This window comes from Corythoichthys intestinalis, chromosome 8 (assembly GCF_030265065.1).
Source record: "Corythoichthys intestinalis isolate RoL2023-P3 chromosome 8, ASM3026506v1, whole genome shotgun sequence".
Taxonomy (NCBI): Eukaryota; Metazoa; Chordata; class Actinopteri; order Syngnathiformes; family Syngnathidae; genus Corythoichthys; species Corythoichthys intestinalis.
In genome coordinates this window covers 8,357,301-8,383,150 of record NC_080402.1, presented here as the reverse complement: position 1 = coordinate 8,383,150, position 25,850 = coordinate 8,357,301, and the positions used below count along the sequence as shown (strand labels likewise).

The window sequence follows — 25,850 nt, the reverse complement described above, 5'->3', positions numbered from 1 at the left end:
CCGGAACACTTTCGGAAATGTTCGTCATTTTCGATAATTGCTCATTAATGTGATTGATTTTTTTGTTAATTTTATCAATATTTGTTATCTTGGCACATAACGGTTCTATTGATGTCTCACCCCCCCCTTTGCGTTTTCATACCCTTTAAGCACTGAGTATAACCAGTGTTGTTAATAACGGCGTCACAATATAACGGCGTTACTAACGGCGTTATTTTTTCAGTAGTGGGTAATCTAATTAATTACTTTTCTCATCTTGGCAACACCGTTACCGTTACTGAGGACGGAAAGGCATGCGTTACTATATTGGTCGAAAAGTCTGAGGGAGACAGACTCACCGAGACGACAGAGCAGAGCAGGAGCGGGGAGGAGGCAAGAAAGTTGTGACGCCGAGCAAACGCGATGCTAGGTAGCTCCAATAATACATGTTGTAGCCGATAGCCTACAAACTACGCCCGCATGTTATGGTAGATATGGTAGACATGGTAGATATCACATGTACTGTATATAGATATAACTAGATGCAAAATGACAGACATGGCACTAAATGCGTTAGTAGACAGCCGCCATCTTAAAGCAGTAGGCTTTTTAGGACGGCTCTGTTGTAGAGAACCTTCCTAGCGAACCTAAGTAACTTTTTATCTAAAATACTTCTAAATCGGCAAAATCTTGACTTGAATCTATCTTTAAATGATGAAACAGTTTAAAAACTTTCATATGTCGAAAGTAGAGAGAAGGGAACTAATGCAATAATGGGAGCAATTTTAACAACTTTTAACAGTTGATTCAGGGTAAAGGGTAAATTAGGGTAAAGAATTGGGCTCGGGCCAATTGTACGAAAAACCTCCACAAAAAACTTCACATAGTGTGGCCAATGTTTTTTTTTTTTTTTTTTTTTTTTTTTGAGGGGAAAAAAAAAAAAAAAAAAAAAAGTAATTATCACCAATTACTTTGCCAAGTAACTAATTACTCTTACATTCAGGTAATTGAGTTACTAACGCAATTACTTTTTGGTAGAAGTAATTTGTAACTATAATTAATTACTTTTTTTCAGTAAGATTAACAACACTGAGTATAACAGACCTACAGACAGCGTGAACCGTGTAGATAATTAAATTGCGTCATTTTACGCCATGAAAATAGTATGTGATGCAAGGATGTGATAACAAAATCTGAATGTAGACACGAAAGCAAAAAAAAGAACAGTGTGTAATTACACGTGTTTCTTTTCATTTTTCAACATGAAAATCAACAGCAAAATGCCAAATTTATAGTAAATTTGAAATTTGGAAGAAATTTGAACAAGAATTCACTTGGATGTTAGCTTTTCTAGGTTTTGAATTCGGGAAAAAAAATGGCTTTATTATTAAATTCCAAAGGGTTCGGTGAATCCACCTGCGAAACCCGTACCTTTAGCAAGGTTAAGAACCAGAGCTAGACAAAAAAAAAAAGGGAAAATGCTGCTATCTAGCGGAAGTAGTGTGCAGTACAAGTGAAAAAATGCCTTCACTTACTCAAATACTTTATTGCGGCACTAGTTTTCACATGCAAGAAAGGCCAAGGTGATATTATGAAAAATAATTCTGCCAGCAAGCAGCATCTCTACAACAAAATGCAAAAGAAATCACAAGGCACATTTGTCCATCTCATAAATTAGTGCAAAAGTAGCAGCATTCACAGTTGTCTCCTTGTTATTGCACATGAAGTCTTGCCTTTGGGGTGACAGGGACAACCTCCTTAAATACATAACCTAGACCCTACTGAACATGAATGCACTTATACAGGTTTATGTGCATTTATCCACAAAGAAATGCTTACTGAAATATAATGTATATTTGCATTTATCCTATATATCCTTGCTATTCAGCTGGAGGGTTTTTATCCTTTTTACTGCACTCAAATAGATTAATTTTAGTCTTCCTTCTCACCATACAAAATATCATTTCAAAATATATTTTGAAAAATACACTCTTGCCAAAAACGTGCACACACTATGAAAAAAAGTGTCCTTGCCCAAAGTTAGAATGTACTTGGGTGAAGCCATTCTCAGTCCAGTCACTAAAACACATAAGAAATCTGACTGAATTTATGAGGTGACAGTCTCTGAGGCTTACTTGGAGATCATCGGCAGGTACATGACAACACAAAGCTAATGGGCGCAGGCCTCAGTTCCAACTGATGGTGAAGTTCTGGCTGAGTTTAAGGCCGAGATTTTCTACCGTTAAAACCTGCGAGGACAGAAAGACAGAGAGGTAAAGGTCAAGACCAGCGAGTCATTGGCAGCGAAAGAGTTAAAGGGACAGATAACACATAGGATAAATGACATTCATTGGAAAGACTGTATTAAAGTATGTAAATCATAAATTTCTAGACCTCTCTAATGGAGAAAATAATGTTTGAAAACAAGAAACAATGAGAGTTTATGGGCGCAGCCATTTTGTGATGTTAGTTCTACCCATGCACATACATACTGATGAACACAGGTGCATATAAAAGAGCATTGATGACGTCACATAAAGGGCAGGCAATCTGGGCTACTCACATTTAATTAGCTTAAATAGAAGAATTTATAAAAATACATTTTTAAAAAAGATTTTTAATTAAAAAAAAAATACCAAAAAATTGAGAAAAACAGTAAATATTATTGTTTAATTAAAAAAAAAAACATTTTATTTTATTCAACTATTTAAAAAGAAAATAATATTTCAAATTTTGAGAGAAAAGTAAATATTCTCTGAAATTCTTATTTCATTTTTAACTATTTACATTTTTATTATTCAAAAATCTTTTTTTTTTTAAATTTAACAAAATGGAAAATTTGAAAGTCTTTTTTTTATAATTACTTATTATTTAAAAAAAAAATTTTTTTTTTTTTAAAGTTTTTCATTTTTAATGTTAATAAAAGGGAAAAAAATAGTACTGTAATTTTAAGACCATTAGCCGCTGCTTTTTCCCCCCTCATTTTGATACAGACATCTTACATCATATATCTATTGAAAAGTGAGATAAATTGCCGGATGACACTTAATGATATCTTTCATAAGAATTCAATAATGCTCATGACAGTGTCATGTCATAAATGTAACAGTCTTATGACCCTGCTGTCAGATAAAGTGTTACCGGTTAATATCTTTTGATGTCAGTATCCCATTTTACAGTTAGGACAGCTGCGGCTTATAGTCTGGTACGGCCTATTTATAAACAAATTCCGTTTTCGTGTCAAATTTGGTGGGTGCGGCTTATCGTCAGGAGCGCCTTAGGGTGCTTTCACACTGGACCAAGAGGACAGGGTCCAGATAGAGAGCTACCTTGCAGCCACACTTGCAAATGAGTTGTTGAAAAAAATTCAGCATTCATACTGCGCCAACCGAATTTTACGAGTAGCGTCACATAGAAAAAAAGGCGCACCCATGGATTGGACAAATAGAAGAGGAAATACTTCCCTCCTGTGCGGGGAGGGAGTGTGGAGCTTCACAGCGTGGTGCTGTCATGCTGCGCGTAATGTAGCATAGCATTATTTTTACATGTTAAATTGTATATAATTTTTGTGAAGCAGAACTTCGTAGGCATGCAAGTTCGAAAAAAAACCCAAAACAAAACAAAACAACAAGAAAAACGCAATGTAGTGCAGCATAGCAAGTCGCTGCTCGTCCAGCGACGGGGTCGCTCCTTCCTGACTCTATGCCGAGCGAACTAGCGTATATAAAAAATAAGAAAAATGCACAAACACACAGTCACTCTCACATGGTACGATCAGCAACAGCATGCAGAACACAATCACCACATTAAAACCTGATTCTGTGTATCAAACGCAACTGCTTAGTGCAGCACAACATTTGGCCGTGGCTAATCGTCTGTGATCTTCGCCTTTGCTGATTTTGAATAGCATCCGCCCTGTACTTCCGCTTCTAAGGATGCCCTACGTGTACCATCACAGCCTAGAGCATCACTGCTCCATGCTGTGAGCTGCACATAAAGTGGCAAAAGCACACCCTGCTCCGGTTGCATTCACAAGTGAAGCAGGGTGCACTTAAAGCGGACTAAGAGCCACGATTTTTGAGTGGACCAGTTTGTTTGGTCCGAACTAGAGTTCGAATGCGCATTCACGTTTACAAAACGAATTGGACTATCTGAAAATAAGCACTCTGGTCCGTTTAAAACAGACCAAACAGTGCTCGTGTGAATAGTCTGAAAATTACGGTAAATCACCATTCTCCCAGAGTCTTCAATGTTTCATCTAAGGCAACAAAAATGTTCACAAAATAGAGAAAAATAAAAATGGACGCACACGATTTACTTTCGCGGGCCACACAAAATGACGTGTCGTGCCTTATCTGGTCCCAGGGCCACTAGTTTGACACCATGCTTTACAGCATCTCTCACCTTGTTGCTCCTGTAGGCAAATGTCACATCTTTGGAGTTAACCTGCACCTTGCTGGGCTTCTCCTTCACACCGTAGAAGGACGCCGACTGCACAGTGATGTAGGTGGCCTCCAAGTGGTTGTGAAGCACCTGAGAGGTCATCGTTTGCTACAAAAGAAGTCAGATGTGTTTGTTAATATGCCCTCTAGAATCCTGTAGTTTTTCTGCAGTGTGCAAACCTGAGCCACGCTGAAGACGATGTAAGCATACTGGTTGTTCTCGTAAGTGTCCAGGCTCTCTCCGTCGTCCCAGAACAAATCGCCACAGGCTGTACCGTTCTCAGAAAGCGCGGAAACCATGTGAAGTGGCTGCCCGCTACTAACCCATAAGGTCAGATTGGGAGTCTTTCCATGAAACGCAAAGTAATACTCATAAAACACATAATACATGTTAATCTACAGTAGGTACGATGAAGATTACCTGCGTCGGGATAATGGAGCCTTCTCTCAAATGCAGGTTTATCTTATCAAGAGGAGCAGAGAGTCGAATGTCTTCACCCGTGCTGTTTATCGCGTCGCCCTGGGTGAAAGGTACAAAATCAGTCGTGTGAGAACTCCATAACGATTTGACTGTCTGACGTTTAGATCCAGGTGTTACTTACCGTGTAGTAGTCATACCACAGTCCTTCTGGGAAGTAGCCTTCCACAAAGTCGACTGCAGGTTCTAACACGGGAGTCACCAGGAGACTCCGCCCCCAGAGGAACTGCTTATCAATCTTGTACGTTTTTGTGTCCTTTGGAAATCTGTTGAGATCAGAAATGCGATATTTCATCTAATTCACTGGCTGCTATTCACGCCGCTAGACGTCAATGGTACTGAAACATGAGCATTCACAGTCTTCCTGGCTTAAATGGAATGGATATCTATCGCAATCAATGGCATGCAATGAGTTAAATACCACGGAGAAAAAAATGTATGTATTTCAACTATTTTAGTTTTAATTTAGTTTTCATTCAGTGATCCCTCGTTTTTCGCCATTAATGTGGTCCAGAACCCGCAGCTATAAGTGAAAAACAAAGTAGCGCCCCCCCTATTGTGCGTGTTCAACGTTTTTATTCAGATTTAGCATTGGAAAGAGATACATACAGTGGGGCAAATAAGTATTTAGTCAACCACTAATTGTGCAAGTTTTCCCACTTGAAAATATTAGAGAGGCCTGTAATTGTCAACATGGGCAAACCTCAACCATGAGAGACAGATGTGGGGTAAAAAAAAAGACAATCACATTGTTTGATTTTTAAAGAATTTATTTGCAAATCATGGTGGAAAATAAGTATTTGGTCAATACCAAAACTTCATCTCAATACTTTGTCATGTACCCTTTGTTGGCAATAACGGAGGCCAAATGTTTTCTGTAACTCTTCACAAGCTTTTCACACACTGTTGCTGGTATTTTGGCCCATTCCTCCATGCAGCTCTCCTCTAGAGCAGTGATGTTTTGGGGCTGTTGTCGGGCAACACAGACTTTCAACTCCCTCCAAAGACTTTCTATGGGGTTGAGATCTGGAGACTGGCTAGGCCACTCAAGGACCTTGAAATGCTTCTTACGAAGCCACTCCTTTTTTGCCCTGGCTGTGTGTTTGGGATCATTGTTATGCTGAAAGACTCAGCCATGCCTCATCTTCAATGCCCTTGCTGATGGAAGATTTTCACTCAAAATCTCTCGATACATGGCCCCATTCATTCTTTCCTTTACACAGATCAGTCGTCCTGGTCCCTTTGCAGAAAAACGGCCCCAAAGCATGATGTTTCCACTCCCATGCTTCACAGTGGGTATGGTGTTCTTTCGGATGCAATTCAGTATTCTTTCTCCTCCAAATACGAGAACTGTGTTTCTACCAAAGAATTCTATTTTGGTTTCATCTGACCATAAAACATTCTCCCAGTCGTCTTCTGGATCATCCAGATGCTCTCTAGTGAACCGCAGACAGGCCTGGACGTGTACTTTCTTCAGCAGGTGGACAAGTCTGGCAGTGCAGAATTTGAGTCCCTGGCGGCGCATTGTGTTACTGATAGTAGCCTTTGTTACTGTGGTCCCAGCTCTCTGTAGGTCATTCACTAGGTCCCCCCGTGTGGTTCTGGGATTTTTGCTCAGCGTTCTTGTTATCATTTTGACGCCACGCGGTGAGATCTTGCATGGAGCCCCAGATCGAGGGAGATTATCAGTGGTCTTGTATGTCTTCCATTTTGTAATAATCACTCCCACGGTTGATTTCTTTACACAAAGCGTTTTACCTATTGCAGATTCAGTCTTCCCAGTCTGCTGCAGGTCTACAATTTTGTCTCTGGTGTCCTTCGACAGCTCTTTAGTCTTGGCCATAGTGGAGTTTGGAGTGTGACTGACTGAGGTTGTGGACAGGTGTCTTTTATACCAATAATGAGTTAAAACAGGTGCCATTAATACAGGTACGAGTGGAAGAAGTTAGACCTCTTTGACAGCCAGAAATCTTGCTTGTTTGTAGGTGACCAAATACTTTTTTCCCCACCCTAATTTGGAAATAAATTCTTTAAAAATCAAACAATGGGATTTTCAGTTTTTTTTCCACATTCTGTCTCTCATGGTTGAGGTTTACCCATGTTGACAATTACTTTTCAAGTAGGAGAACTTGCACAGTTGGTGGTTGACTAAATACTTATTTGTCCCACTGTATAAGACATGTTTTTTCACTTAAAGTATAATTTGAAAAATATATATATATTTATACGTGTGAATATATTTTAATAAATGGTTTTTAAGCACTTCAAATGTAGTAATTATGATACGTTTTAAAAATGTTACCGTCCTATCAAATTATTTTTGAACAAGGATAAAGTAGTAGGAAAATGCTTGGCTTTATTAAATGTTTCATACTGAGTCTCTTTAAATCCTCTCAAGCTGGTCACTTACACACAATGAGTTGCCACAGCAACTGTTTAACAAGTTAAACGATGATTGATGCATGTAGCACTTCTGAAGTCCGGGACTCTGGCAAGATCAAACACAAACATATGTCAACATCGTTAACTTTAATTCTCCAGTGCAGTGCCTGACGATCAAAGAGCAGGAAGCGGGAGGGAGCGAGAGTGACCTACGCGATCGCTCGGGACAGCTCATCTGTATTTATTTTAATTGAAAAAAATATCTGATGGACTGAAGGCACGAAGTTTGAAGCGCAAAGTATCGAGGGATCACTGTATTGTATTAATTTTTTAATCTAAAAATAGAATAATAATTAAAATATTGAAAACATAATAAAGAAAATAGCAAATATTTACGTTTTTTATATGACCACAAATAGTCACTTGCTCTGTAAAATGTTAAAGCAACACTTGGTAACTTTTCAGTTTTAATCGATTTTTGCGACGCTGGTTGACAGGAGCGTTTTGCCTTAAGGAAGACTGCGTTTCCCATGAGGACCAGCGCACACCCGCATCGTGTCGTAAATCATGATGGCCGCCTGCAGATGGATTAAACAACATTTTTGTTTCCAGTGACTGTGTGAAGGATGAAAAGTTATAAGGTAATGAATATACAGTGTATCACAAAAGTGAGTACACCTCTTGCATTTCTGCAAATATTTAAGTGTATCTTTTCATGGGACAACACTGAAAAAATGACACTTTGACACAATGAAATGTAGTCTGTGTGCATCTTATAATAGAGTTATAAAGATCCACTCAAGATATGAAAGAGGTGTCATTCAATTAATTGTCTGTTGACATACAGTGGGGAGAACAAGTATTTGATACACTGCCCGTTTTGCTGGTTTTCCCACTTGCAAAGCATGTAGAGGTCTGTAATTTGTATCATAAGTTCTCTTCAACTGTGAGGGACGGAATTTAATACAAAAAAAACAAAATCACAGTGTATGATTTTTAAATAATAAATTTGCATTTCATTGCATGAAATAAGTATTTGATACATCACAAAAATCGAACTTAATATTTGGTACAGAAACTTTTATTTGCTATTACAGATACCAAACGTTTCCTGTAGTCCTTGACAAGGTTTGCACACACTGCAGCAGGGATTTTGGCCCACTCCTCCATGCAGATCTTCTCCAGAGCCTTCAGGTTTCGGGGCTGCTGCCGGGCAACACGGACTTTCAGCTCCCTCCATAGATTTTCTATCGGGTTCAGATCTGGTGACTGGCTAGGCCACTCCAGGACCTTAAGATGCTTCTTACGGAGCCACTCTTTAGATGCCTTGGCTGTGTGCTTTGGGTCGTTGTCATGCTGGAAGACCTAGCCACGACCTATCTTCAGGGGTCTCACTGAAGGAAGGAGGTTGTCAGCCAAGATCTGGCGATACATAGCCCATCCATCCTCCCCTCAATACGGTGCAGTCGTCCTGTACCCTTGGCAGAGAAGCAGCCCCAAAAAATGATGTTTCCTCCTCCACGTTTCACGGTTGGGATGGTGTTCTTGGGGTTGTACTCATCCTTCTTTTTCCTCCAAACAAAACACGACGAGCCGAGTTCAGATCAAAAAGTTCAATTTTGGTCTCATCCGACCACATGACCTTCTCCCATTGCTCCTCTGGATCATCCAGATGGTCAGTGGCAAACTTCAGACCTGTGTGGACATGCACTGGCTTCAACAGCGGGACCTTGCGTGCGCTGTAGGATATTAATCCATGACAGCGTAATGTGTTTCCGATGGTTTTCTTCGAGACTGTGGTTCCAGCTCTCTTCAGGTCATTGACCAGGTCCTGCCGTGTAGTTCTGGGCTGATCCCTCACCTTCCTCATGATCAGTGATGCCCCACGAGGTGAGATCTTGCATGGAGCCCCAGAACGAGGCAGATTGACCATCAACTTGAACTTCTTCCATTTTCTAATAATCGCGCCAACAGTTGTTACCTTCTCACCAAGCTACTTGCTTATTTTCCTGTAGCCCATCCCAGCCTTGTGCAGGTCTATTATTTTATCCCTGATGTCTTTACACAGCTCTTTGGTCTTGGCCATTGTGGAGAGGTTGGAGTTTGTTTGTTTGAGCATGTGAACAGGTGTCTTTTATACAGGTAACAAGTTCAAACAGGTGCAGTTACTTCAGGTAATGAGTGGAGAACAGGAGGGGTTCTTAAAAAAGAACTAAGAGCCAAAATATTTACTAGTTGGTAATGTATCAAATACTTATGTCATGCAGTTAAATACAATTATTTAAAAATTATACAATGTGATTTTCTGGATTTTTGTATTAGATTCCGTCCCTCACAGTTGAAGAGAACTTATGATACAAATTACAGACCTCTACATGGCTTGCAAGTGGGAAAACCAGCAAAATCGACAGTGTATCAAATACTTGTTCTCCCCACTGTATCACAAATGTTATGAAAATATTTTATAAAGGTTAAAAAGTTACCGAGTGTTGCCTTAAAGGCTTAAAGTGTAAAAAAAATGTTGTTTTTTTTCAAGTTTTAAATGACTAAAAACATCGCCTTAAATTTTAAATAGCTGTTGACCATGTGCCTAAAAGGGTTAACATCCACAAAAACATTTACATTTAGTCCTATTGATGTTTAACGTACAAAAAAAATCTACTGGTGGTCATTACCACACCTCCTGCACCCCCCAAAAAGGAAGGGAAGCCACAAATGCCCCTAAATCAACAGAAATTGGCCCAAAGCAGAGAAGAAATAGTTCAAATCTGCCCCAAAATCAACAGGATGTGACGTGGAAATGCCCCAAACTCAACATGAAGTTACCGCCTCAAAAACAGGAAGTGACTCGGGTAAGTTTACCGACCAGTACAGCAAATCATCCCCACATTTGCTAGTTGTTTACAGAATTGTGATAAACACAGTAGGACTGCTGGCAGTATTTGTCATGTTTTCGCTGAATAAACTCAATAAATTCGCTTCATGCAGTCTGCTGCCAACATTTTGAGACACAATATACACAGCGATCTTTCCTCATCTATCACCGTAGTCACAGTGAAGCCAAGCGATGCACAATCTTTGTCATATCTGCAAGTCTTATCGCTGTCTATTTCTACCTTTTCATTCCAATCTTTGCTTGTATTTTCCCAAACAAACAGATTTCATTTGTATTTTTTTACTTACTCGAATATGAGTGGTCGAGCTACAGTGTGCCCCTTTGCGTGTGCGTGATGGAAGAGCGTGTAGAGGAGCGGAAAGAGGGAATAACGCAGCAGCAGAGCTTTCTTCATGGCGGTGCTGGCTAGCGGGCTGAACGCAGTTGGGTCTTGTGGCTATAAAGAGAGTAAATTTGAATTTTGAGGCAAAAAATGGAAGAAAAAAAAGAAACAAATACATTTGAAATCATATTGCATGACTTGGTTGGTTCTATTGTGTTGTTGGAGCCCGACCTTCATGTCAATGGCGTTGTGGTTGCGAGTAAAGGGGTAAAATGCGCCCAACTGCGTCCAGCGAATACACAGCTCCTCCTGCGGCTGTTCGCTGAAGCCACAAATGTCAGCTCCCACCAACGGGATGCCAAGGAGGTTAAAAGTCAAAATTCCTGAAAGGAGAGAAAAGAGATGAATCAAATCCTCGAAACCATGTATGAAAGCATGGTTTCATAAGCCCTGCTGACCTGCTATCGAAGTGTAAAGGTCCTGCCACTGGCTTCTGTTGTCTCCCAGCCAATGGCCAGTGTACATTCCCTGACTCGGGAAGGTGGAGCGAGAGATCACAAAAGGTCTTTTTCCCAAGATCCTCCTCAGGGCGCTGGAGAGGAGAGAAAATGGTCGATCAAATGGCAGAAAAAGTGGACACAAAGTGGATTTTAGTCATTTCCTGACTTTGCAGAAGCTTCCCCTTCCATGAGTCCATATAAGCTGTGAAGGTTGTAATGTGTCGATTGCTTCTGCGGTGCTGACGCGCACACCGTTTTGGCTCGCAGCAAACCTCCCAACACTCCTAAAAGTTTAGATAGTTATACATTAGGAGCGAATGGGGTTGGTTGTCACACTTACTATAACTCAACCACCATAGGGCGGTGTTGTACAATCCAAGTATTCAACGCTCAGAATTATACCCAAAAAAAAAAAAAAATCTAAAAAATGATATTTGTCTCAACTGTAGAGTTAAACATTACTATGAGGTAAATTTTTAGACTAAAGCAACACAAGGTAACTTTTCAGTTTTGGTCAATTTTAGCGACGCCGGTTGACAAAAGTGTTAGTGTTTTACTTGAATGAAAACTGCTTTTCCCATTAGGACCACCGCACAACCGCACAATGCTGTGAAATCATGATCTCCTGGTCGCCTGCAGATGATTGAAACGAAATTTCTGTTTCCAGCGGCTGTGTCAAGGATGAATAATAATAAGGTAATGAATCTAGCTGTGCCTAAGCAATAGCATATGACGGTTATCAACCGTGTGACTTAGTGTGGCTAAACCCCCCACCCCACCCGAACTTGTCTGCCCTGACGAGTTCGGTTGGGGTGGGGTTGGGGGGTTTCACGCCAGTGAGTGAAATCCGCGCCACTGTTTAGTCTTGAGTATCATTTTGTCCCTGATAGCCTCCATTTTTTCCCCCGCCTCGGACAAAACCTTTTGTCTCTTTTGTTGCGTTGCCCTCCTTGCAGGATTCGTGCGAAAGCGTTCGCATCGACTTCCGTCTTTATTAGGGATGTCCCGATCCAGGTTTTTGCACTTCCGATCCGATACTGTTTTGCACTTCCGATCCGATACCGATGCTGGCCGATACCGATACCGGCCTATTTGAGCATGTGTTAAAGTTTTAAGTTATTTAGCCTCCTTACTTAGTTGTCAGACTCATGTTGAAAAAGGTTTTAGTACTCTTGATAACAACTAGTCAGCTGAATTAGGTGAGTTTGAATAACACACAACGGTTCCTAACAAGAAACTGACCTGTTTATTCAGTGACAAACACAAAACATTATAAATAACAAACAAAAATAGCATAGTCAGTCAGTAAAACGTGCAAATAATATTGTAAACTGTCTTAAAAAAGCAAAACACACAAACAACATCAGTGGAAAATCCCACAAATCCCCCAAGCTATTAGATGCTTTTAATGTTTCGTGCATTAGTTACAAAAATTGTACAAAAATCAATCCATGCTTAAATAAACTACTATTTCAGTATCAAGGAAACAGTTCAAAACAGTAAATAAAATATTCAAGTCCCCATTCTGTATCAGCAGCTTTAAACTACATTCAATCAATTTAATGTTGTGAATCAACAGTTAAAGTTGTTAAAATTGCTCCCGTTATTCCATGAATTCCCTTTGGTCTATTTTAGACATTTCAACGTTTTAAAACTGTTTCATCATTTAAAGATAGATTCAAGTCAAGATTTTGCCGATTTAGGAGTATTTTAGATATAAAGGTAATTAGGTTCGCTCAGAAGGTTCGCTACAACAGAGCCTTTCTGAGAAGTTTACTGCTCTAAAATGGCGGCTGTTTACTAACGCTACAGAGTCTGTCATTTCACATGTAGTTCTATATACATGAGGTATCTAGGCGTAGATTGTAGGCTGTCGGCTACAGTCAGGAAATATTGGCGCCACCTAGCCTAGCATCGCGTTTGCTACAGCGTCTCAACAAACACTCTTCCCTCTCCGTGTCTCTGACTTTTCTCGCGTCATTCAACCAACGTATTAACGAACATTGTCTCGTTGCAGAAACGGTGACCAAATCCGAACGGATGAAAAAAAAAAAAAAAAAAGTAATGCGCGAAAAATGTGCAGATTTTGAACGTAACGTACGGCATACACATTTAAAAATGAATAAAGTTAATTAGGTTTGCTCAGAAGGTTCGCTACAACAGAGCCTTCCTGAGAAGCCTACTACTTTCAGATGGTGGCTGTTTACTAACTCTGGCGAGTCTGTCATTTCGCATCTAGTTTTATAGACATGTTATATCTACCGTAGCATTATGTGGGCGTAGTTTGTAGCAACTGGGTGTTGTTTGTAGTTGCGTGTTGTTTGTAGCTGCTGCCGGCCGCAGTTAGGTATTGTTTTTTTATCGAGCGGCATGAGTTCAACATATTTACTCTCGGTCCATTCCTCATTCCATTCCGAAGACCGCGCTGACTGTGTTTTAGTTCCGCCTTACTTAGCATGTTTAAATAATCTGAATATGGATGTTTGTGAATCGTTCTTGAATCTTCAGCGGCCGAATCGCAAAAAATCTAAGAATCGGAAATTTCACACACCTTTACTTGTTAATGTCTGCATTAATTATGGTAATAAAAAAAAAAAAAACACCAAAATATTTTACAAGACTTTCATCATTTTTAAAGAAAATCTCTTTGTGCCAACCACCTCACAATGATGGTCACAAAGTGTCAGGATGTCTTTGAGTATAATTACTGTAAAACGTAATTTGAAAAAACACAGAGGATGCTAAATCCAAACCGAAATATTAAGCATCCCTGTAATAAACGAATGACTACTAATAAGACTTGTTGCTGGTAAGAAATTCAAGAAAGATAGCATCAATAAACCAAAATATTTTCACAATTTTTTTTAGCTTACCTGGTGTATATGGTGGATTATCCAAATTGTTTGAGGGGCAGCCATTAGTCGACCCATCTACGAAATTTGATGGTTCGTTCATGTCCTAAACAAAATGACGATAAGGGAAGTGGTCAACAGAAACCAGTGGTAGCCAATGACCAAACTCATTTTAATTTGTCAAAGTGAAGATACTTACAATCCACAATCCATCAAATTCCACCTGATCATGGAACCTTTTCAGATTCTCAAACCACCACTCATGAGTGACGTTATCAGAAAAATCGGGATATGCTGTCAGCCCTGGCCATACCTGAAAAAAAAGATTTTTTGTTTCCTTAGCCTGGAAAATGCATCCTTAATTCTTCATTCTCACCTTGCCAATCAGTGTTTTTCCTTCCGTGTCTTTGATGAAAACGCCTCTTTTGAGTCCGTCATCATACGGCCAATAGGTTCCTTCAGTCTGGACGCTGCTGATGCCGGCATCCTGTGGAGAAAGCCCGTCAGACATCGCTGACAAAAAATATGTGAATACGTGTGGGCTATTGCGCTTACGATGACCATCACGTAGCGTTGGTCGTGAGCGTGCAAGTCCTTCACCATGGCGGGCAATGTGGCAAAGTTAGTTTGGTCATAAGTGAAGTCAAGAACTCGGTCCATGTAGTCGATATCATTCCACTGAACATCCTTGGAATGAAACAAGTAGAAAGTTTTACAAGTAGTGCTGGGCAAAATGGAAATATTCTAACCAAAATATATCACAATATTATATTGAGACTTGAACCAAGGATGCCTTGCAGTGACTTTTTGTAAAATGTTAATAATTACGTGTTTATCGTCTTTGTTAGTGGTCAATGCTGTTCCACTGTAACAGTGACTTTGTTCATTAATGAGCTGTGTAACAATTACTCTATCTGGCATCAATATATCGATTGGTTCAGCACGGTTGAAATCAATCAAAATATCGATAAATGTTGCCATCTTTTTGCAGTTTTGTTAAAAAAAAATAGGTTTTCAATAATTTTCTTTGACTTTGCTTTATTCACCCACCATATGTTTATGTCGTGTGGTGATTTACCCCTGATTTACCCCTGGTTTGCTGATACATGGACCTCTAGTGGCCGTTTGGCATAATTTATTGTAGCAATACGTATTAGAACTTCAGAGTTGTCAATATTTATATGATCGAAATTGACAATAGTGACGATAAAAGGAATTTATGACGAGACATGATTTGCTATCGTTATATTATCATATTGCCCGGCACTAATCCATGCTACCTGAGGTATCCCATTATTTCTCATGCGCTTGACCACCTCCCAAGTGGAGTTGCTCGAGTTAAAACCCCAGCGACATAAGTGGTAACCTAAAGCCCAGTAGATCGGCATCGCTGGACGACCTAAGGAGAAAGAATGAAGCAATATTGAACATATCGTTAAATTTGTCATCCCGTGTACTTTATGTACCCGCTTCAGGGTATTGTCTTAAATACCTATGACGTCCAGATATTGTTCAATCACAGTTCCAGGCTCGGGACCAAGGAAGACATAAAAGTCGAGGATTCCGCCGATTGTGCGCCAAGTGAGGGCTGGGGCAGGTTGCAGTACAACATCTGGAGGAATTGAATAAGGAAGTTAACATCTGGGGTGTTAAGATATATCGATCTGAAGGAATACATTGATTAGTTAAGCAACGATCCTATCAAATCGATCGAAAAGCACAATACAGATCAACATGGTCATCTTTTAGATATGTGATTTTGTTTAAAAGAACAGTTTTATTCAAATATCTAAAATGTTTCTGCCTAAAAGAAAAAAAAAAAGTCAAAACATCATCCTTGCGCTGCATTTTTATAGCATTAAGTGAAATTTAACTATTAAATGTATAATTAATGATCACTGCCAACCCGACTTGGTAAAATGGATTGGACATCTAGTGCCGTCAATGGCAGCCAGTGAGTTATTTTTTGTTAAAAATTGTCATTAAGTATTTTTTCCCAGTCAAAATGGATTGGCTGTCTATCACTGTGGCAGCCAAGGAGTTAATAGCAATTGGCTAAGTTTTTTGAAATTTTTTTTTTTTTTCTTGCATTACACTTAACTGCATACTCATTTGTAAAGTAATTGCTAATATGACTTGGTCAGACTGCTGAAATCACTGTCTGCCGTTGACGGTGCTAGACGTCCAATCCATTTGAAGTCAGAGGGCTGACAGCGAATGACGTTTCATCCTGACACTTCAAATGTATTGGATGTCTATGTCTCGTGACTTTTTTTGTTTTTTTTTTAACTTCGGCGGCCATCTTGGGTAGGGCAACCGGTTGTTTGAAACTACATCTCAAAAAGTACATATTGCACGGCATCGTTACGTTGTTTCCTAGTACTCCCAGACACCGATGACATCATCTTAGTGATGTATCGGTACCGATACTAGTATCGGTATTGGTGCAACACTGATTCACACCTAATAATAAATAGCAAATGTTGTCATAAAGTTCTCTCAGAAGCCTCCGATTTCCTTTTTACACTTTTTGGAATTTTTTGAATATTTATTCCCGCTGGAAAATTAGACTTAAAACTACAGATATTTGGAAATTTGACGTACATCGGTATAAGCCTTTCTTTTTAATCCCACCGGCCGATATTAAAATACTTGTATTGCACTTTTCCACCTTTTAAAGGCCCATCTAAGCGCTTCACACGACATACTAGGGGTGTAACGGTACACAAAAATCTCGGTTCGGTACGTACCTCGGTTTTGAGGTCACAGTTCGGTTCATTTTCGGTACAGTAAGAAAACAAAATGCAAAATATAAATCTGCTAGTTGTTTATTACACACTTTTGTGCTTTCAACAATAGGAACATTAGCCTATACAAAGCTAGAATTCTGCTCAATAAGTAGCGGGTATTTAAAGATAATCCAACAACAATTTGCCTTTCGGACCCCGCGTATTGGTCAGCTTTCTTTCTGAAAGAAAGAAGAAAAAAGAAGTCTGTGCTAAAGAGAAAAGCAATCCCAATGACAAAAATTTTAACATGTATTTTACAAATGAAATGCCTCAATGAAATATTTTCTTATGAACGATTTTCAAAACCTTTATTGGTGGATTTTCTCAAGTTAAAGCGCCACACAGAAATTAATAAATTTAATTGTGTAAGCAGGATGTGTATATTATTCTTATTATTTAATTACAGGTGTTTTAGCTCATTTCAATTTATTTTATTTAAATGGGCTATTATTTATTTTATTATATGTTTATATTTTACAAATGTGATGTAGTATTCATTTATATTGTATATTTTATGTTGTATACCTTTAGTTCCTATGTGAATATTAGTTCCTACTTGTTTTGTTATGGTAGGAGGGTTTTGTATTGAACACGGGGCCGTGTTGCTTATTATTATAGCAAAGAAGACAGCAGTAAATCAACAAAGACAAGTCAGCTGTGCCCCGATCTACCACTCATTAGATCTGGTTGACTCAAAAAGTAGGTTACGATTGCATATTAGTTTGAAAATCGACCAGATCCACCATATTTTTACACGAGTGACTTCCGGTCTCGCGTCAAATAATAAATTCTGCTGTTCTTTTCGCGTGCGTCGCGTTGAGCCTCTTCTGGGACGCGTCTAACACGCGGCCGCACTGCGACTGGTGTGCATTGGCTGATTTACTCTAACGCCCGCGTTTCACTGCGTTCTCGGGGCGGCCACGTTGTCGCGCCGTTGACGTTTCTGGGTTATACTGTCCTACCGTGTTGGTCCTCATTATAGTAGAGAAGACGGAGTAAATATAATCTACACAAAGAAACTGTAACCCGATCGACTCACAGCCTCGAAAAGTAAGGGTTATATTACGTCAGAAACTCATTCGGTACGCGTCCGTTCGGAACCGAGCACCACGTACCGAAACGGTTCAATACTATTACATGTACCGTTACACCTTTACTACATACTCATCTACCTATTGGTGACGCAGCACCAGGAGCAACATGGGGTTGAGTATCTTGCTGAAGGATACTTAGACAAGGTCATCAGGGCTTTCTTTTCTGTGGAAAGATTTCAGAGAGCTATTTATCTAACCTTTTATTCAACCTTATAAGAGCTGTTTCTAAGTCTAGGAAATTCAGGCACTTCCAGAGCTATGATTTTCCATTTCTGTTGTTCAATAAACACGCTTTAGGGATTTCAATTACCGTACTTTTCGGACTATAAGTCACAGTTTTTTTTCCCATAGTTTGGCTGGGGGTTCGACTTATGCTCTGGAGCGTCTTATGTGTGAAATTATTGATACATTATTATATCATTTCCCATGTTATTTTGGTGTTTTGGAGTGCCAATGATGGTTTGGTAAACTTGTCAGCATGTTCTTTATGCTATAGCTATCTGAATAACTCTTAATAGCTATGTTACATTAACAAACCGTCCACGTTCGCATTTCGTTGTTCATGCATCATGTAACATTATAATACTGTACCCTTATTCAGCATGTTTTTCTCTATAGTATTTTTATTTTAAATTGCTTTCAAGATGACATATCTGTTCTATGTGTTGGATTTTATCAAGTAAATTTCCCCCAAAAATGCGACTTATACTACGGTGCGACTTATACATGTTTTTTTCCTCGTCGTTGGGCCTTTTATGGCTGGTGCGACTTATACTCAGGTGCGACTTATAGTGCGAAAAATACGGTAAGTGTTTGCATTATTCAATTTTTTTCCGCCAATTTTTACACTTTTACTGCAAATTAATATTAGCTAACTACTAATAATTGGTATCGGTCTTGAAAAACCCATATTGGTCGATCTCTACTTAAAACCTTCAAAAAAGACAAGAGGAAATTTTTCGGGGGGCACATTCACTGTATCATCGCTAAATCTGAACTTATGACGAGTGGACTCCATTTTGAATGTCAAAAATGCTAAATACTGACCCATTGCATTGCTGTTAAGAAGAAAGAATCCATGTGCATTTTTCTCCTTCTCCATTGCAAGGTAAAAGGGATGAACTCCATATAGGTTTGTTTTTTCCTAAAATGTAAAACTACTGCATTAGTTAAGTCTTGTTAACATTTAAACTGTTCGGTAAAGCACACATCTGTTGAGAAATCGAATTTCACATCACCATGGGAGGCACATCTCTCGCCCACATGGTAAGAGTGTTCCACTGGACGTCATGCAGGAAGTTAGAGCGGTGCTCCCCCAGGCCGTAGATAAATTCGGTAGGCAAAGAGGTGGAAAACTGCAGGAACTGATCGGCGTACAAGAGAGGAGCCACGGTGGTGTTTAGGCTGTTGAAAAAATAACAAAACATATTGTGACTTATGAGACGTCGCGCTACTTCCCCCAAATCTAAAGTGCATGACTTACAGCACAGCTCCGGTTGAGATCCTCCTCACGATAAGACCAAACCGATCCCTAGAAAGCTCCACGGTGTAGTCGGGATGTTCTGCTTTCTTGGAGACGGTGGGAATGGAGATGGGAACCTCGTAGCGAGAACTTGAAGGGTCTGTGATCTAGTTGATAGCAAAAACGAGCACAGACAAGAATCAAACACAATTTTTCTACGAGTTTATAGATAGAAGCTTTTGCATACCATGCTAAGCTATCATCAACAAGCACTAGTACAATCACAGAAAAATATGAACTCGTAATTTCGATTATATGTATACATGGACTTCATAATTGTATTGACGGGTCACATCCATCAGTCACTGCGTAACGCCTTCATGTAGGGGGCTGTCCTATTTGCAGTCGGTCGCAGTTAGTCAACTCATTCAGCGATCCAACACCAGATTTAGGTTGGAAAAAGTACGAAAGCTGTACCGCATACAAACAGGAAGGATTGTCTCAGGAGTGATTTGTTCAAGGATTCGAGGTAATTATATTTTTCGTACCATGCATGCATTTTGAAACGTTGTAAAAAAAAATCAATGGGAGAAATTAGCCGCTTCAGCATTGGCATTATACTTCACAATATTTACGTAGAATAACTGCTACCTGCACATTTTGTTTGCTGTTAACCAAGAATTGAGACAGTTTTACGTCCATATCTATAAAAAATGCAGGGATTTAAGCATTTATTCACAAGAATTTTCAACGGAAAAAGCTCTTTGTTTACATATGGCGGCCGCTAATTTCCTTACGAACTAGCCTCATAGTTGGCAATATTTAAAATATATATATATATGTATATATATAAAAAAACAATAAATCGTTCGGCATTACCCTGACACGTAGCCGTGTGTCCGTCTCGTAGCGGACGTCCAACTCCAGAGTCATGATGTCAGCAGGGTAGTAAGTCTTTACATCTTTGACAAGCGTTGCTTTTTGCCCCAAGCTGGTGTCGTTCACCGACTTCACCGAGTAGGAGGGGAAATCCGGAGGATAGAAACACCAAGGGATACCATTACGTCCCGAGGGGGGCGTTTCGGAGGCGATGAAACAACAGTTCCTCGCTTCGCACATCTCTCTGGTCACCACCGCTCCTCTCTCAGGGTAACAGTCGAACCGCCACGTCTCCGGGGTTAGAGCGCAAATCTCGCCGAAGAGAGAGGAAGCCTCGGAGGTGTTGGCTTTTGTGCTGGCTGGTGGCGGGTGTTTATGCGGCAGCAAGTTGGAAGGGCGGTGAAGCCAGAACATGGTGCCCACCAACCAACCTCCACAGAGGAGAAGTAGCAGGCAGCCGATCACCAAGAGAGCCGTCGTGACCGAGCACGGCAGACGACGGGGAAGCAAAGAGGCTCCTTCTGACTGTGACATCTTCAGACAGAAGAAAGTGAACGTTAATGCTCTAAACAAGTGTTTGATTTCATGATTGTGGCTTCTATTCCACATATAGCAAACACGTGAACCCAGAACACTGAATCATAACTTATTTGACTCACCAGCTCGTCCTCGTCATCGTCAAGGCGATTTCCTTCAGTTAGGTGCACATCTTCTGGGTGTATCAGCTTATAAGACACCATGATTTCGCCGCGTGAGTGTCTGAGAGAGCAAACAGGACAAAGTGCACTGAACTATATGTTTCAGGTGGAGATGTCATAGCGTAGCAAACATAAGCTGGTCAATTTTGCAAGTTAATAATTGCCTAGTGAATAAGACCTTTTTTTTTTAACTTAAAATTTAGATAATATCCAGATATTCCAGGAATACTGCAAAGAATTCATGTGTCAAGCAAGGTAAGAAAGGTCACAAAGCTAAAGGTTCTTTGACTATAATTAAAAAACATTTTCAATTATCAGCACAGGTAGTCTTCAGCTTTCGGGCAGAGGGCAACAGATTTTGATTTAAAATGTCCTGATATTTCAAAGCATTCATGATGCCATGCACCCTAACAAGGTTCTCAGGGCCTTTAGAAGCGAAACAGCCCCACAGCATCACTGACCCACCCCCATACTTCACAGTGGGTATGAGGTGCTTTTCAGCATGCGCATCTTTCGTGGCACGTCAGACCCACTTAGTGTTTGTAGCCAAAAAGCTCAATTTTGGTCTCATCTGACCAAAGCACACGGTCCCAGTTGAAGCCTGGACCGTGTGTATTTTTGTGTGGGACAAAGATTGAGCTTTTTGGCAACAAACACTCTAAGTGGGTCTGGCGTGCCACAAAAGATGCGCATGCTTAAAAGCACCTCATACCCACTGTGAAGTACGGGGGTGGGTCAGTGATGCTGTGGGGCTGTTTCGCTTCCAAAGGCCCTGGGAACCTTGTTAGGGTGCATGGCATCGTGAATGCTTTAAAATACCAGGACATTTTAAATCAAAACCTGTTGCCCTCCGCCCGAAAGCTGAAGATGGGTCGTCACTGGGTCTTTCAGCAAGACAATGACCCTAAACAAATGGCCAAATCTACACAGAAATGGTTCACCAGACACAAAATCAAGCTCCTCCCTTGGCCATCTCAGTCTCCAGACCTTGTTTTGTTGCCAAACGGGGGTTGTACAAAGTATTAACACCATGGGTGCTAATAATTGTGACACACATTATTTGATGTCAAATATTTTTTTCTTTATGTGGGATTTTTTCCCCACTGAATGAATGCACTTGTATTGAAGGTTGGATTTTTTTCCATTAAGGTCCCATATTATTTGAATTAAAAAAATATATTAGAAGCTAAAAAACACATCTTTTTCAGGGGTGCCAATAATTATGGAGGGCACTGTATGTAAAATAAATGCATGACTGCCCGTTTTTTTGCTTTTTTAACAAAGAATCAAGACTGTTTTACTTTCATATCTATAAAGAATTCAGGGATTTAAGCATTTATTCACAAGAATTTTCAACGGAAAAAGCTCTTTGTGATACCACTCGGTCAGCTTTGACAGCCACACCAAGAATGCAGCCCCCCTATTAATCGGCCCCGCGCCCCGTCAATAGTTATGAAGTCTGACCCAGATGTCTAAAACAGGGGTGCTCAACCTTTTTTGCACCACGGACTGGTGTTATTTGGGTCTTTTTTTTCACGGACCGGTGTTCTGACAAATTTTGCAACCCATCAAAAATTTCAACGATGCGGCTCTGCGCATGCGCGTAACGTTAAACATGGCCGCAAATGCGGCGATTCCAAACTAAACACTACAAACTTTCTTTAACGAAATGAATATTAACTTATGTTTGACCATGGAACGACATGTAGTAAAGTTCTCCTCAGATACATCCTGCCATATTAGCTGCACACAACAACTGCACACCGCTCTCTCACCATTAAAGACTTCACCTTGTCGTTAAGCATTAATTAAGAAGCCCGCTTCCCAAAGATACGGTGTTGTAGCAAGGTTTTCAATGCTCTCGTAGCGATGTCAGGATATTACGAAATGACTTTAATCCAGAACCTTGGTAGAGTTGTTGTCTAAAATGTACGTTTAAGGTTGCCATCATTTGCAATCTCTACAAGCTGATCCTCCTGTTGCACAGACATACTCGAATCACTCGGTTTATTCACAAACAGGTCACGAATCCACTCCTTCACAGTTCGTGGGTCTTTGAGGTCATCTTCTGGCTCGTCAGGTGCCCTTTTCGCCGTAAAAAAGATCTCCAAAGACATCTATTTTCCAGTCATCTTCGTTCGTGTGGGGGCTAATTATTTCCGGGAACAAATGTGCTCTGCTCGCAGCCTAGTAATACGTTATTATCGAGGACAAGCGCACACAGATATATTATATACTAGGGCTGTAACGGTACACAAAATTCTCGGTTTGGTACGTACCTCGGTTTTGAGGTCACGGTTCGGTTCATTTTCGGTACAGTAAGAAAACAAAATGCAAAATATAAATCTGCTAGTTTTTTATTACACACCTTTGTGCTTTCAACAATAGGAACATTAGCCTATACAAAGCTAGAATTCTGCTGAAAAAGTAGCGAGTATTTAAAGATAATCCAACAACAATTTGCCTTTCAGACCCCGCGCATTGCTCAGCTTTCTTTCTGAAAGAAAGAAGAAAAAAGAAGTCCTGTGCTAAAGAGAAAAGCAATCCCAATGACAAAGATTTTAACATGTATTTTACAAATGAAATGCCTCAATGAATCTTTTTTTTCTTCTTATGAATGGTTTTCAAAAGCTTATTGGTGGATTTTCTCAAATTAAAGCACCGCACAGAAATTAATAAATTTAATTGTGTAAGCAGGATCTTATAGTATTGTGTATTATTCTTATTATTTAATTACAGGTGTTTTAGCTCATTTCAATTTATTTTATTTAAATGGGCTATTATTTATTTTATTATGTGTTTATATTTTACAAATGTGATGTAGTATTCCTTTATATTCCATATTTTATGTTGTATAACTTTAGCTCCCATGTGAATATTAGCTCCTACTTGTTTTGTTGTGGTAGGAGGGTTTTGTATTGAACACGGGGCCGTGTTGATTATTATTATAGCAGAAAAGACGGCAGTAAATCAACAAAGACAAGTCAACTGTGCCCCGATCTACCACTCAAGAGATCTGATGGACTCAAAAAGTGGGTTACGATTGCATATTAGTTTGAAAATCGACCGGATGCACCATATTTTTACACGAGCGACTTCCGGTCTGCCCAATCCTAGCTACCAGTAGTAGTATTGACGCAGGAGGGTCGCATCTCGCGTAAAAGAATAAACTCTGCAGTTCTTTTCGCGTGCGTCATGTTGAGCCGCTTCTGGGACGCGTCTAACGGCTGCACTGCAACTGGTGTGCATTGGCTGATTGACTTTAACGCCCGCGTTTCACTGCGTTTTTGCGGCGGCCACATTGTTGCGCTGTTGACGTTTCTGGGTTATACTGTCCTACCGTGTTGGTCCTCATTATAGTAGAGAAGACGGAGTAAATATAATCTACACAAAGAAACTGTCAACCCATCGACTCACAGCCTCGAAAAGTAAGGGTTACATTACGTCAGAAACTCGTTCGGTACGCCTCCGTTCCGAACCGAGCACCACATACCGAAACGGTTCAATACAAATGTAACGTTACACCCTTATTATCCACACAAAACAAGATGTACTGCTAGCAGTCCAATCAATGGATTTCTATGACATCATCCTAATCTATCCTGTAGTATTATATCAAGAGTGGACAGGGATATTGGTGTGTTAAGCAGGGGCACAGGGTTAATTCGGCCAGAATGCGGTCGTTAATAAATTATTATTTCTGTGCGGCCCGGTAGCAAATACGCCACGGTCCGGTAACGGTCCGGGGCCCGGCAGATGGGGACCCCTAGTCTAAAAGGAACACATTTTAGAGCTGTAATTCCGATACCACGATACCGTGAAACCGTGATATTTTGGCTTAAGGTTATCATACCGTCAGAATCTCTACCCGGCACATGCCAAGTATGCACATGGATATAACTGACATAAAATGACTGCACCCGTATGCAGTGTCATTTTCTGTCATATCCTTATTCAGAAGGTTCCTCATGACTCTTTTTAGGAAGTTAGCCACGATTCTTATGAGAAAAAAATGTTTTCTGCTTACGTTTGGTTTGTAACAGTCTGTCAAATGTGCCATGTGACTTTATACTCACAACTTTGCATTTATTCAGCATTAGTGAAAGTCCAGTCTAAACCGTCCCTTTTGTCAACTTTATCACACAAACTATCGTGCCAACTGCATGATAACGCGTAATAAAACTATTAACAAGTAATGTTACATAATATTCAATAAGACGTGACCGTTCCCAAGTGTAAAAAAACTGACCTCCCGTGACCCGTTCTCTTCTTACCTTCTCTTATTCCGCATTGTGAACAATCACGTAAACACGACTTTAGACTAAAAAGTTTGAGGTTTATCCCAATTGTGACATATATGGTGGTAAAAAATAATTATTATTACGACGACACTCGCCTGTCACAGGCTAGCCATCATTAGCTTAGCAGCAGCTTAGACAACCTGTCAAACGAATTTGAAATTGTCGTTGGTTTAAGATGCTCTTACCTGAATATTAAGCAAACAAATCAAGCCACAGGCTCTGGAAATACATGACCCGACGGGTAAATGCGTGTTTGCACTATGCTAATGTTGAGTGTGGTGCTGTTTATTACCGTGCTGCATTAAAAAGCATCGTAAATGCGATAACTTCCGGTCAAGGGTCCTCCCATTTACCACGCTTTTTTTTACTCGCATACATTAACTACTTATCAACCGTCATCAAGCTACAATGCTGCGTTGACATTTTGGACGTACAAATCAATAACACGAATTTGAGAACGTTCTGAAGATCGTATGTTTCGTTTCGCCATTCTTTTGGCGACATGTTGCATTCATGAATCATTACGAAATTTGTAAAACTACTTAACCCTTTATTGCCAAACGTACCACATTTTTGATACACCTAAAATTTCATGATTTTGAGACCAATTCAGAATTTTGACAATTGTTTTTGAAAAAAAAAAAAAGAAAAAGATGGATGCAAGTCAACACATGCACCTGCAGGTTCCATAGCAAGGGTTATAAATATCAGAGCGCTTATTACACATATTCATTTTGACCAGGGGTGTCCAAACTTTTTGCAAAGGGGGCCAGATT

The 25,850-nt window shown here is 39.9% G+C and overlaps 1 protein-coding gene across 1 annotated transcript; it reads right to left on the bottom strand.

Moving 5' to 3' along the window:
* Positions 1-1,501: 1,501 nt before the first annotated feature.
* gaa2 (alpha glucosidase 2) lies at positions 1,502-25,407 on the bottom strand. Its single transcript, XM_057842368.1, has 21 exons — positions 25,260-25,407; positions 20,735-20,834; positions 20,076-20,609; positions 19,218-19,363; positions 18,973-19,138; positions 18,782-18,878; positions 15,344-15,463; positions 15,132-15,250; positions 14,407-14,538; positions 14,228-14,338; positions 14,051-14,164; positions 13,873-13,957; positions 11,166-11,283; positions 10,958-11,091; positions 10,731-10,882; positions 10,465-10,613; positions 5,024-5,165; positions 4,843-4,941; positions 4,602-4,766; positions 4,384-4,530; positions 1,502-2,228 (listed from the first exon to the last, which is right to left on the bottom strand). The coding sequence occupies exons 2-21, from the start codon at positions 20,813-20,815 to the stop codon at positions 2,166-2,168; spliced, it is 2,874 nt and encodes a 957-aa protein (XP_057698351.1). The 5' UTR covers positions 20,816-20,834; positions 25,260-25,407; the 3' UTR covers positions 1,502-2,165.
* Between the last annotated feature and the right edge of the window lie 443 nt (positions 25,408-25,850).

Coding starts and splice junctions, on each gene's coding strand:
- gaa2 (XM_057842368.1), bottom strand. CDS start 20,815: ATGGTGTCTTATAAGCTGATACACCCAGAAGATGTGCACCTAACTGAA. Junction 14,539..15,131: donor GAAATAATGGGATACCTCAG/GTAGCATGGATT, acceptor TTTCATTCCAAG/GATGTTCAGTGGAATGATAT. Junction 10,614..10,730: donor ACAACGCCATTGACATGAAG/GTCGGGCTCCAA, acceptor CTCTCTTTATAG/CCACAAGACCCAACTGCGTT.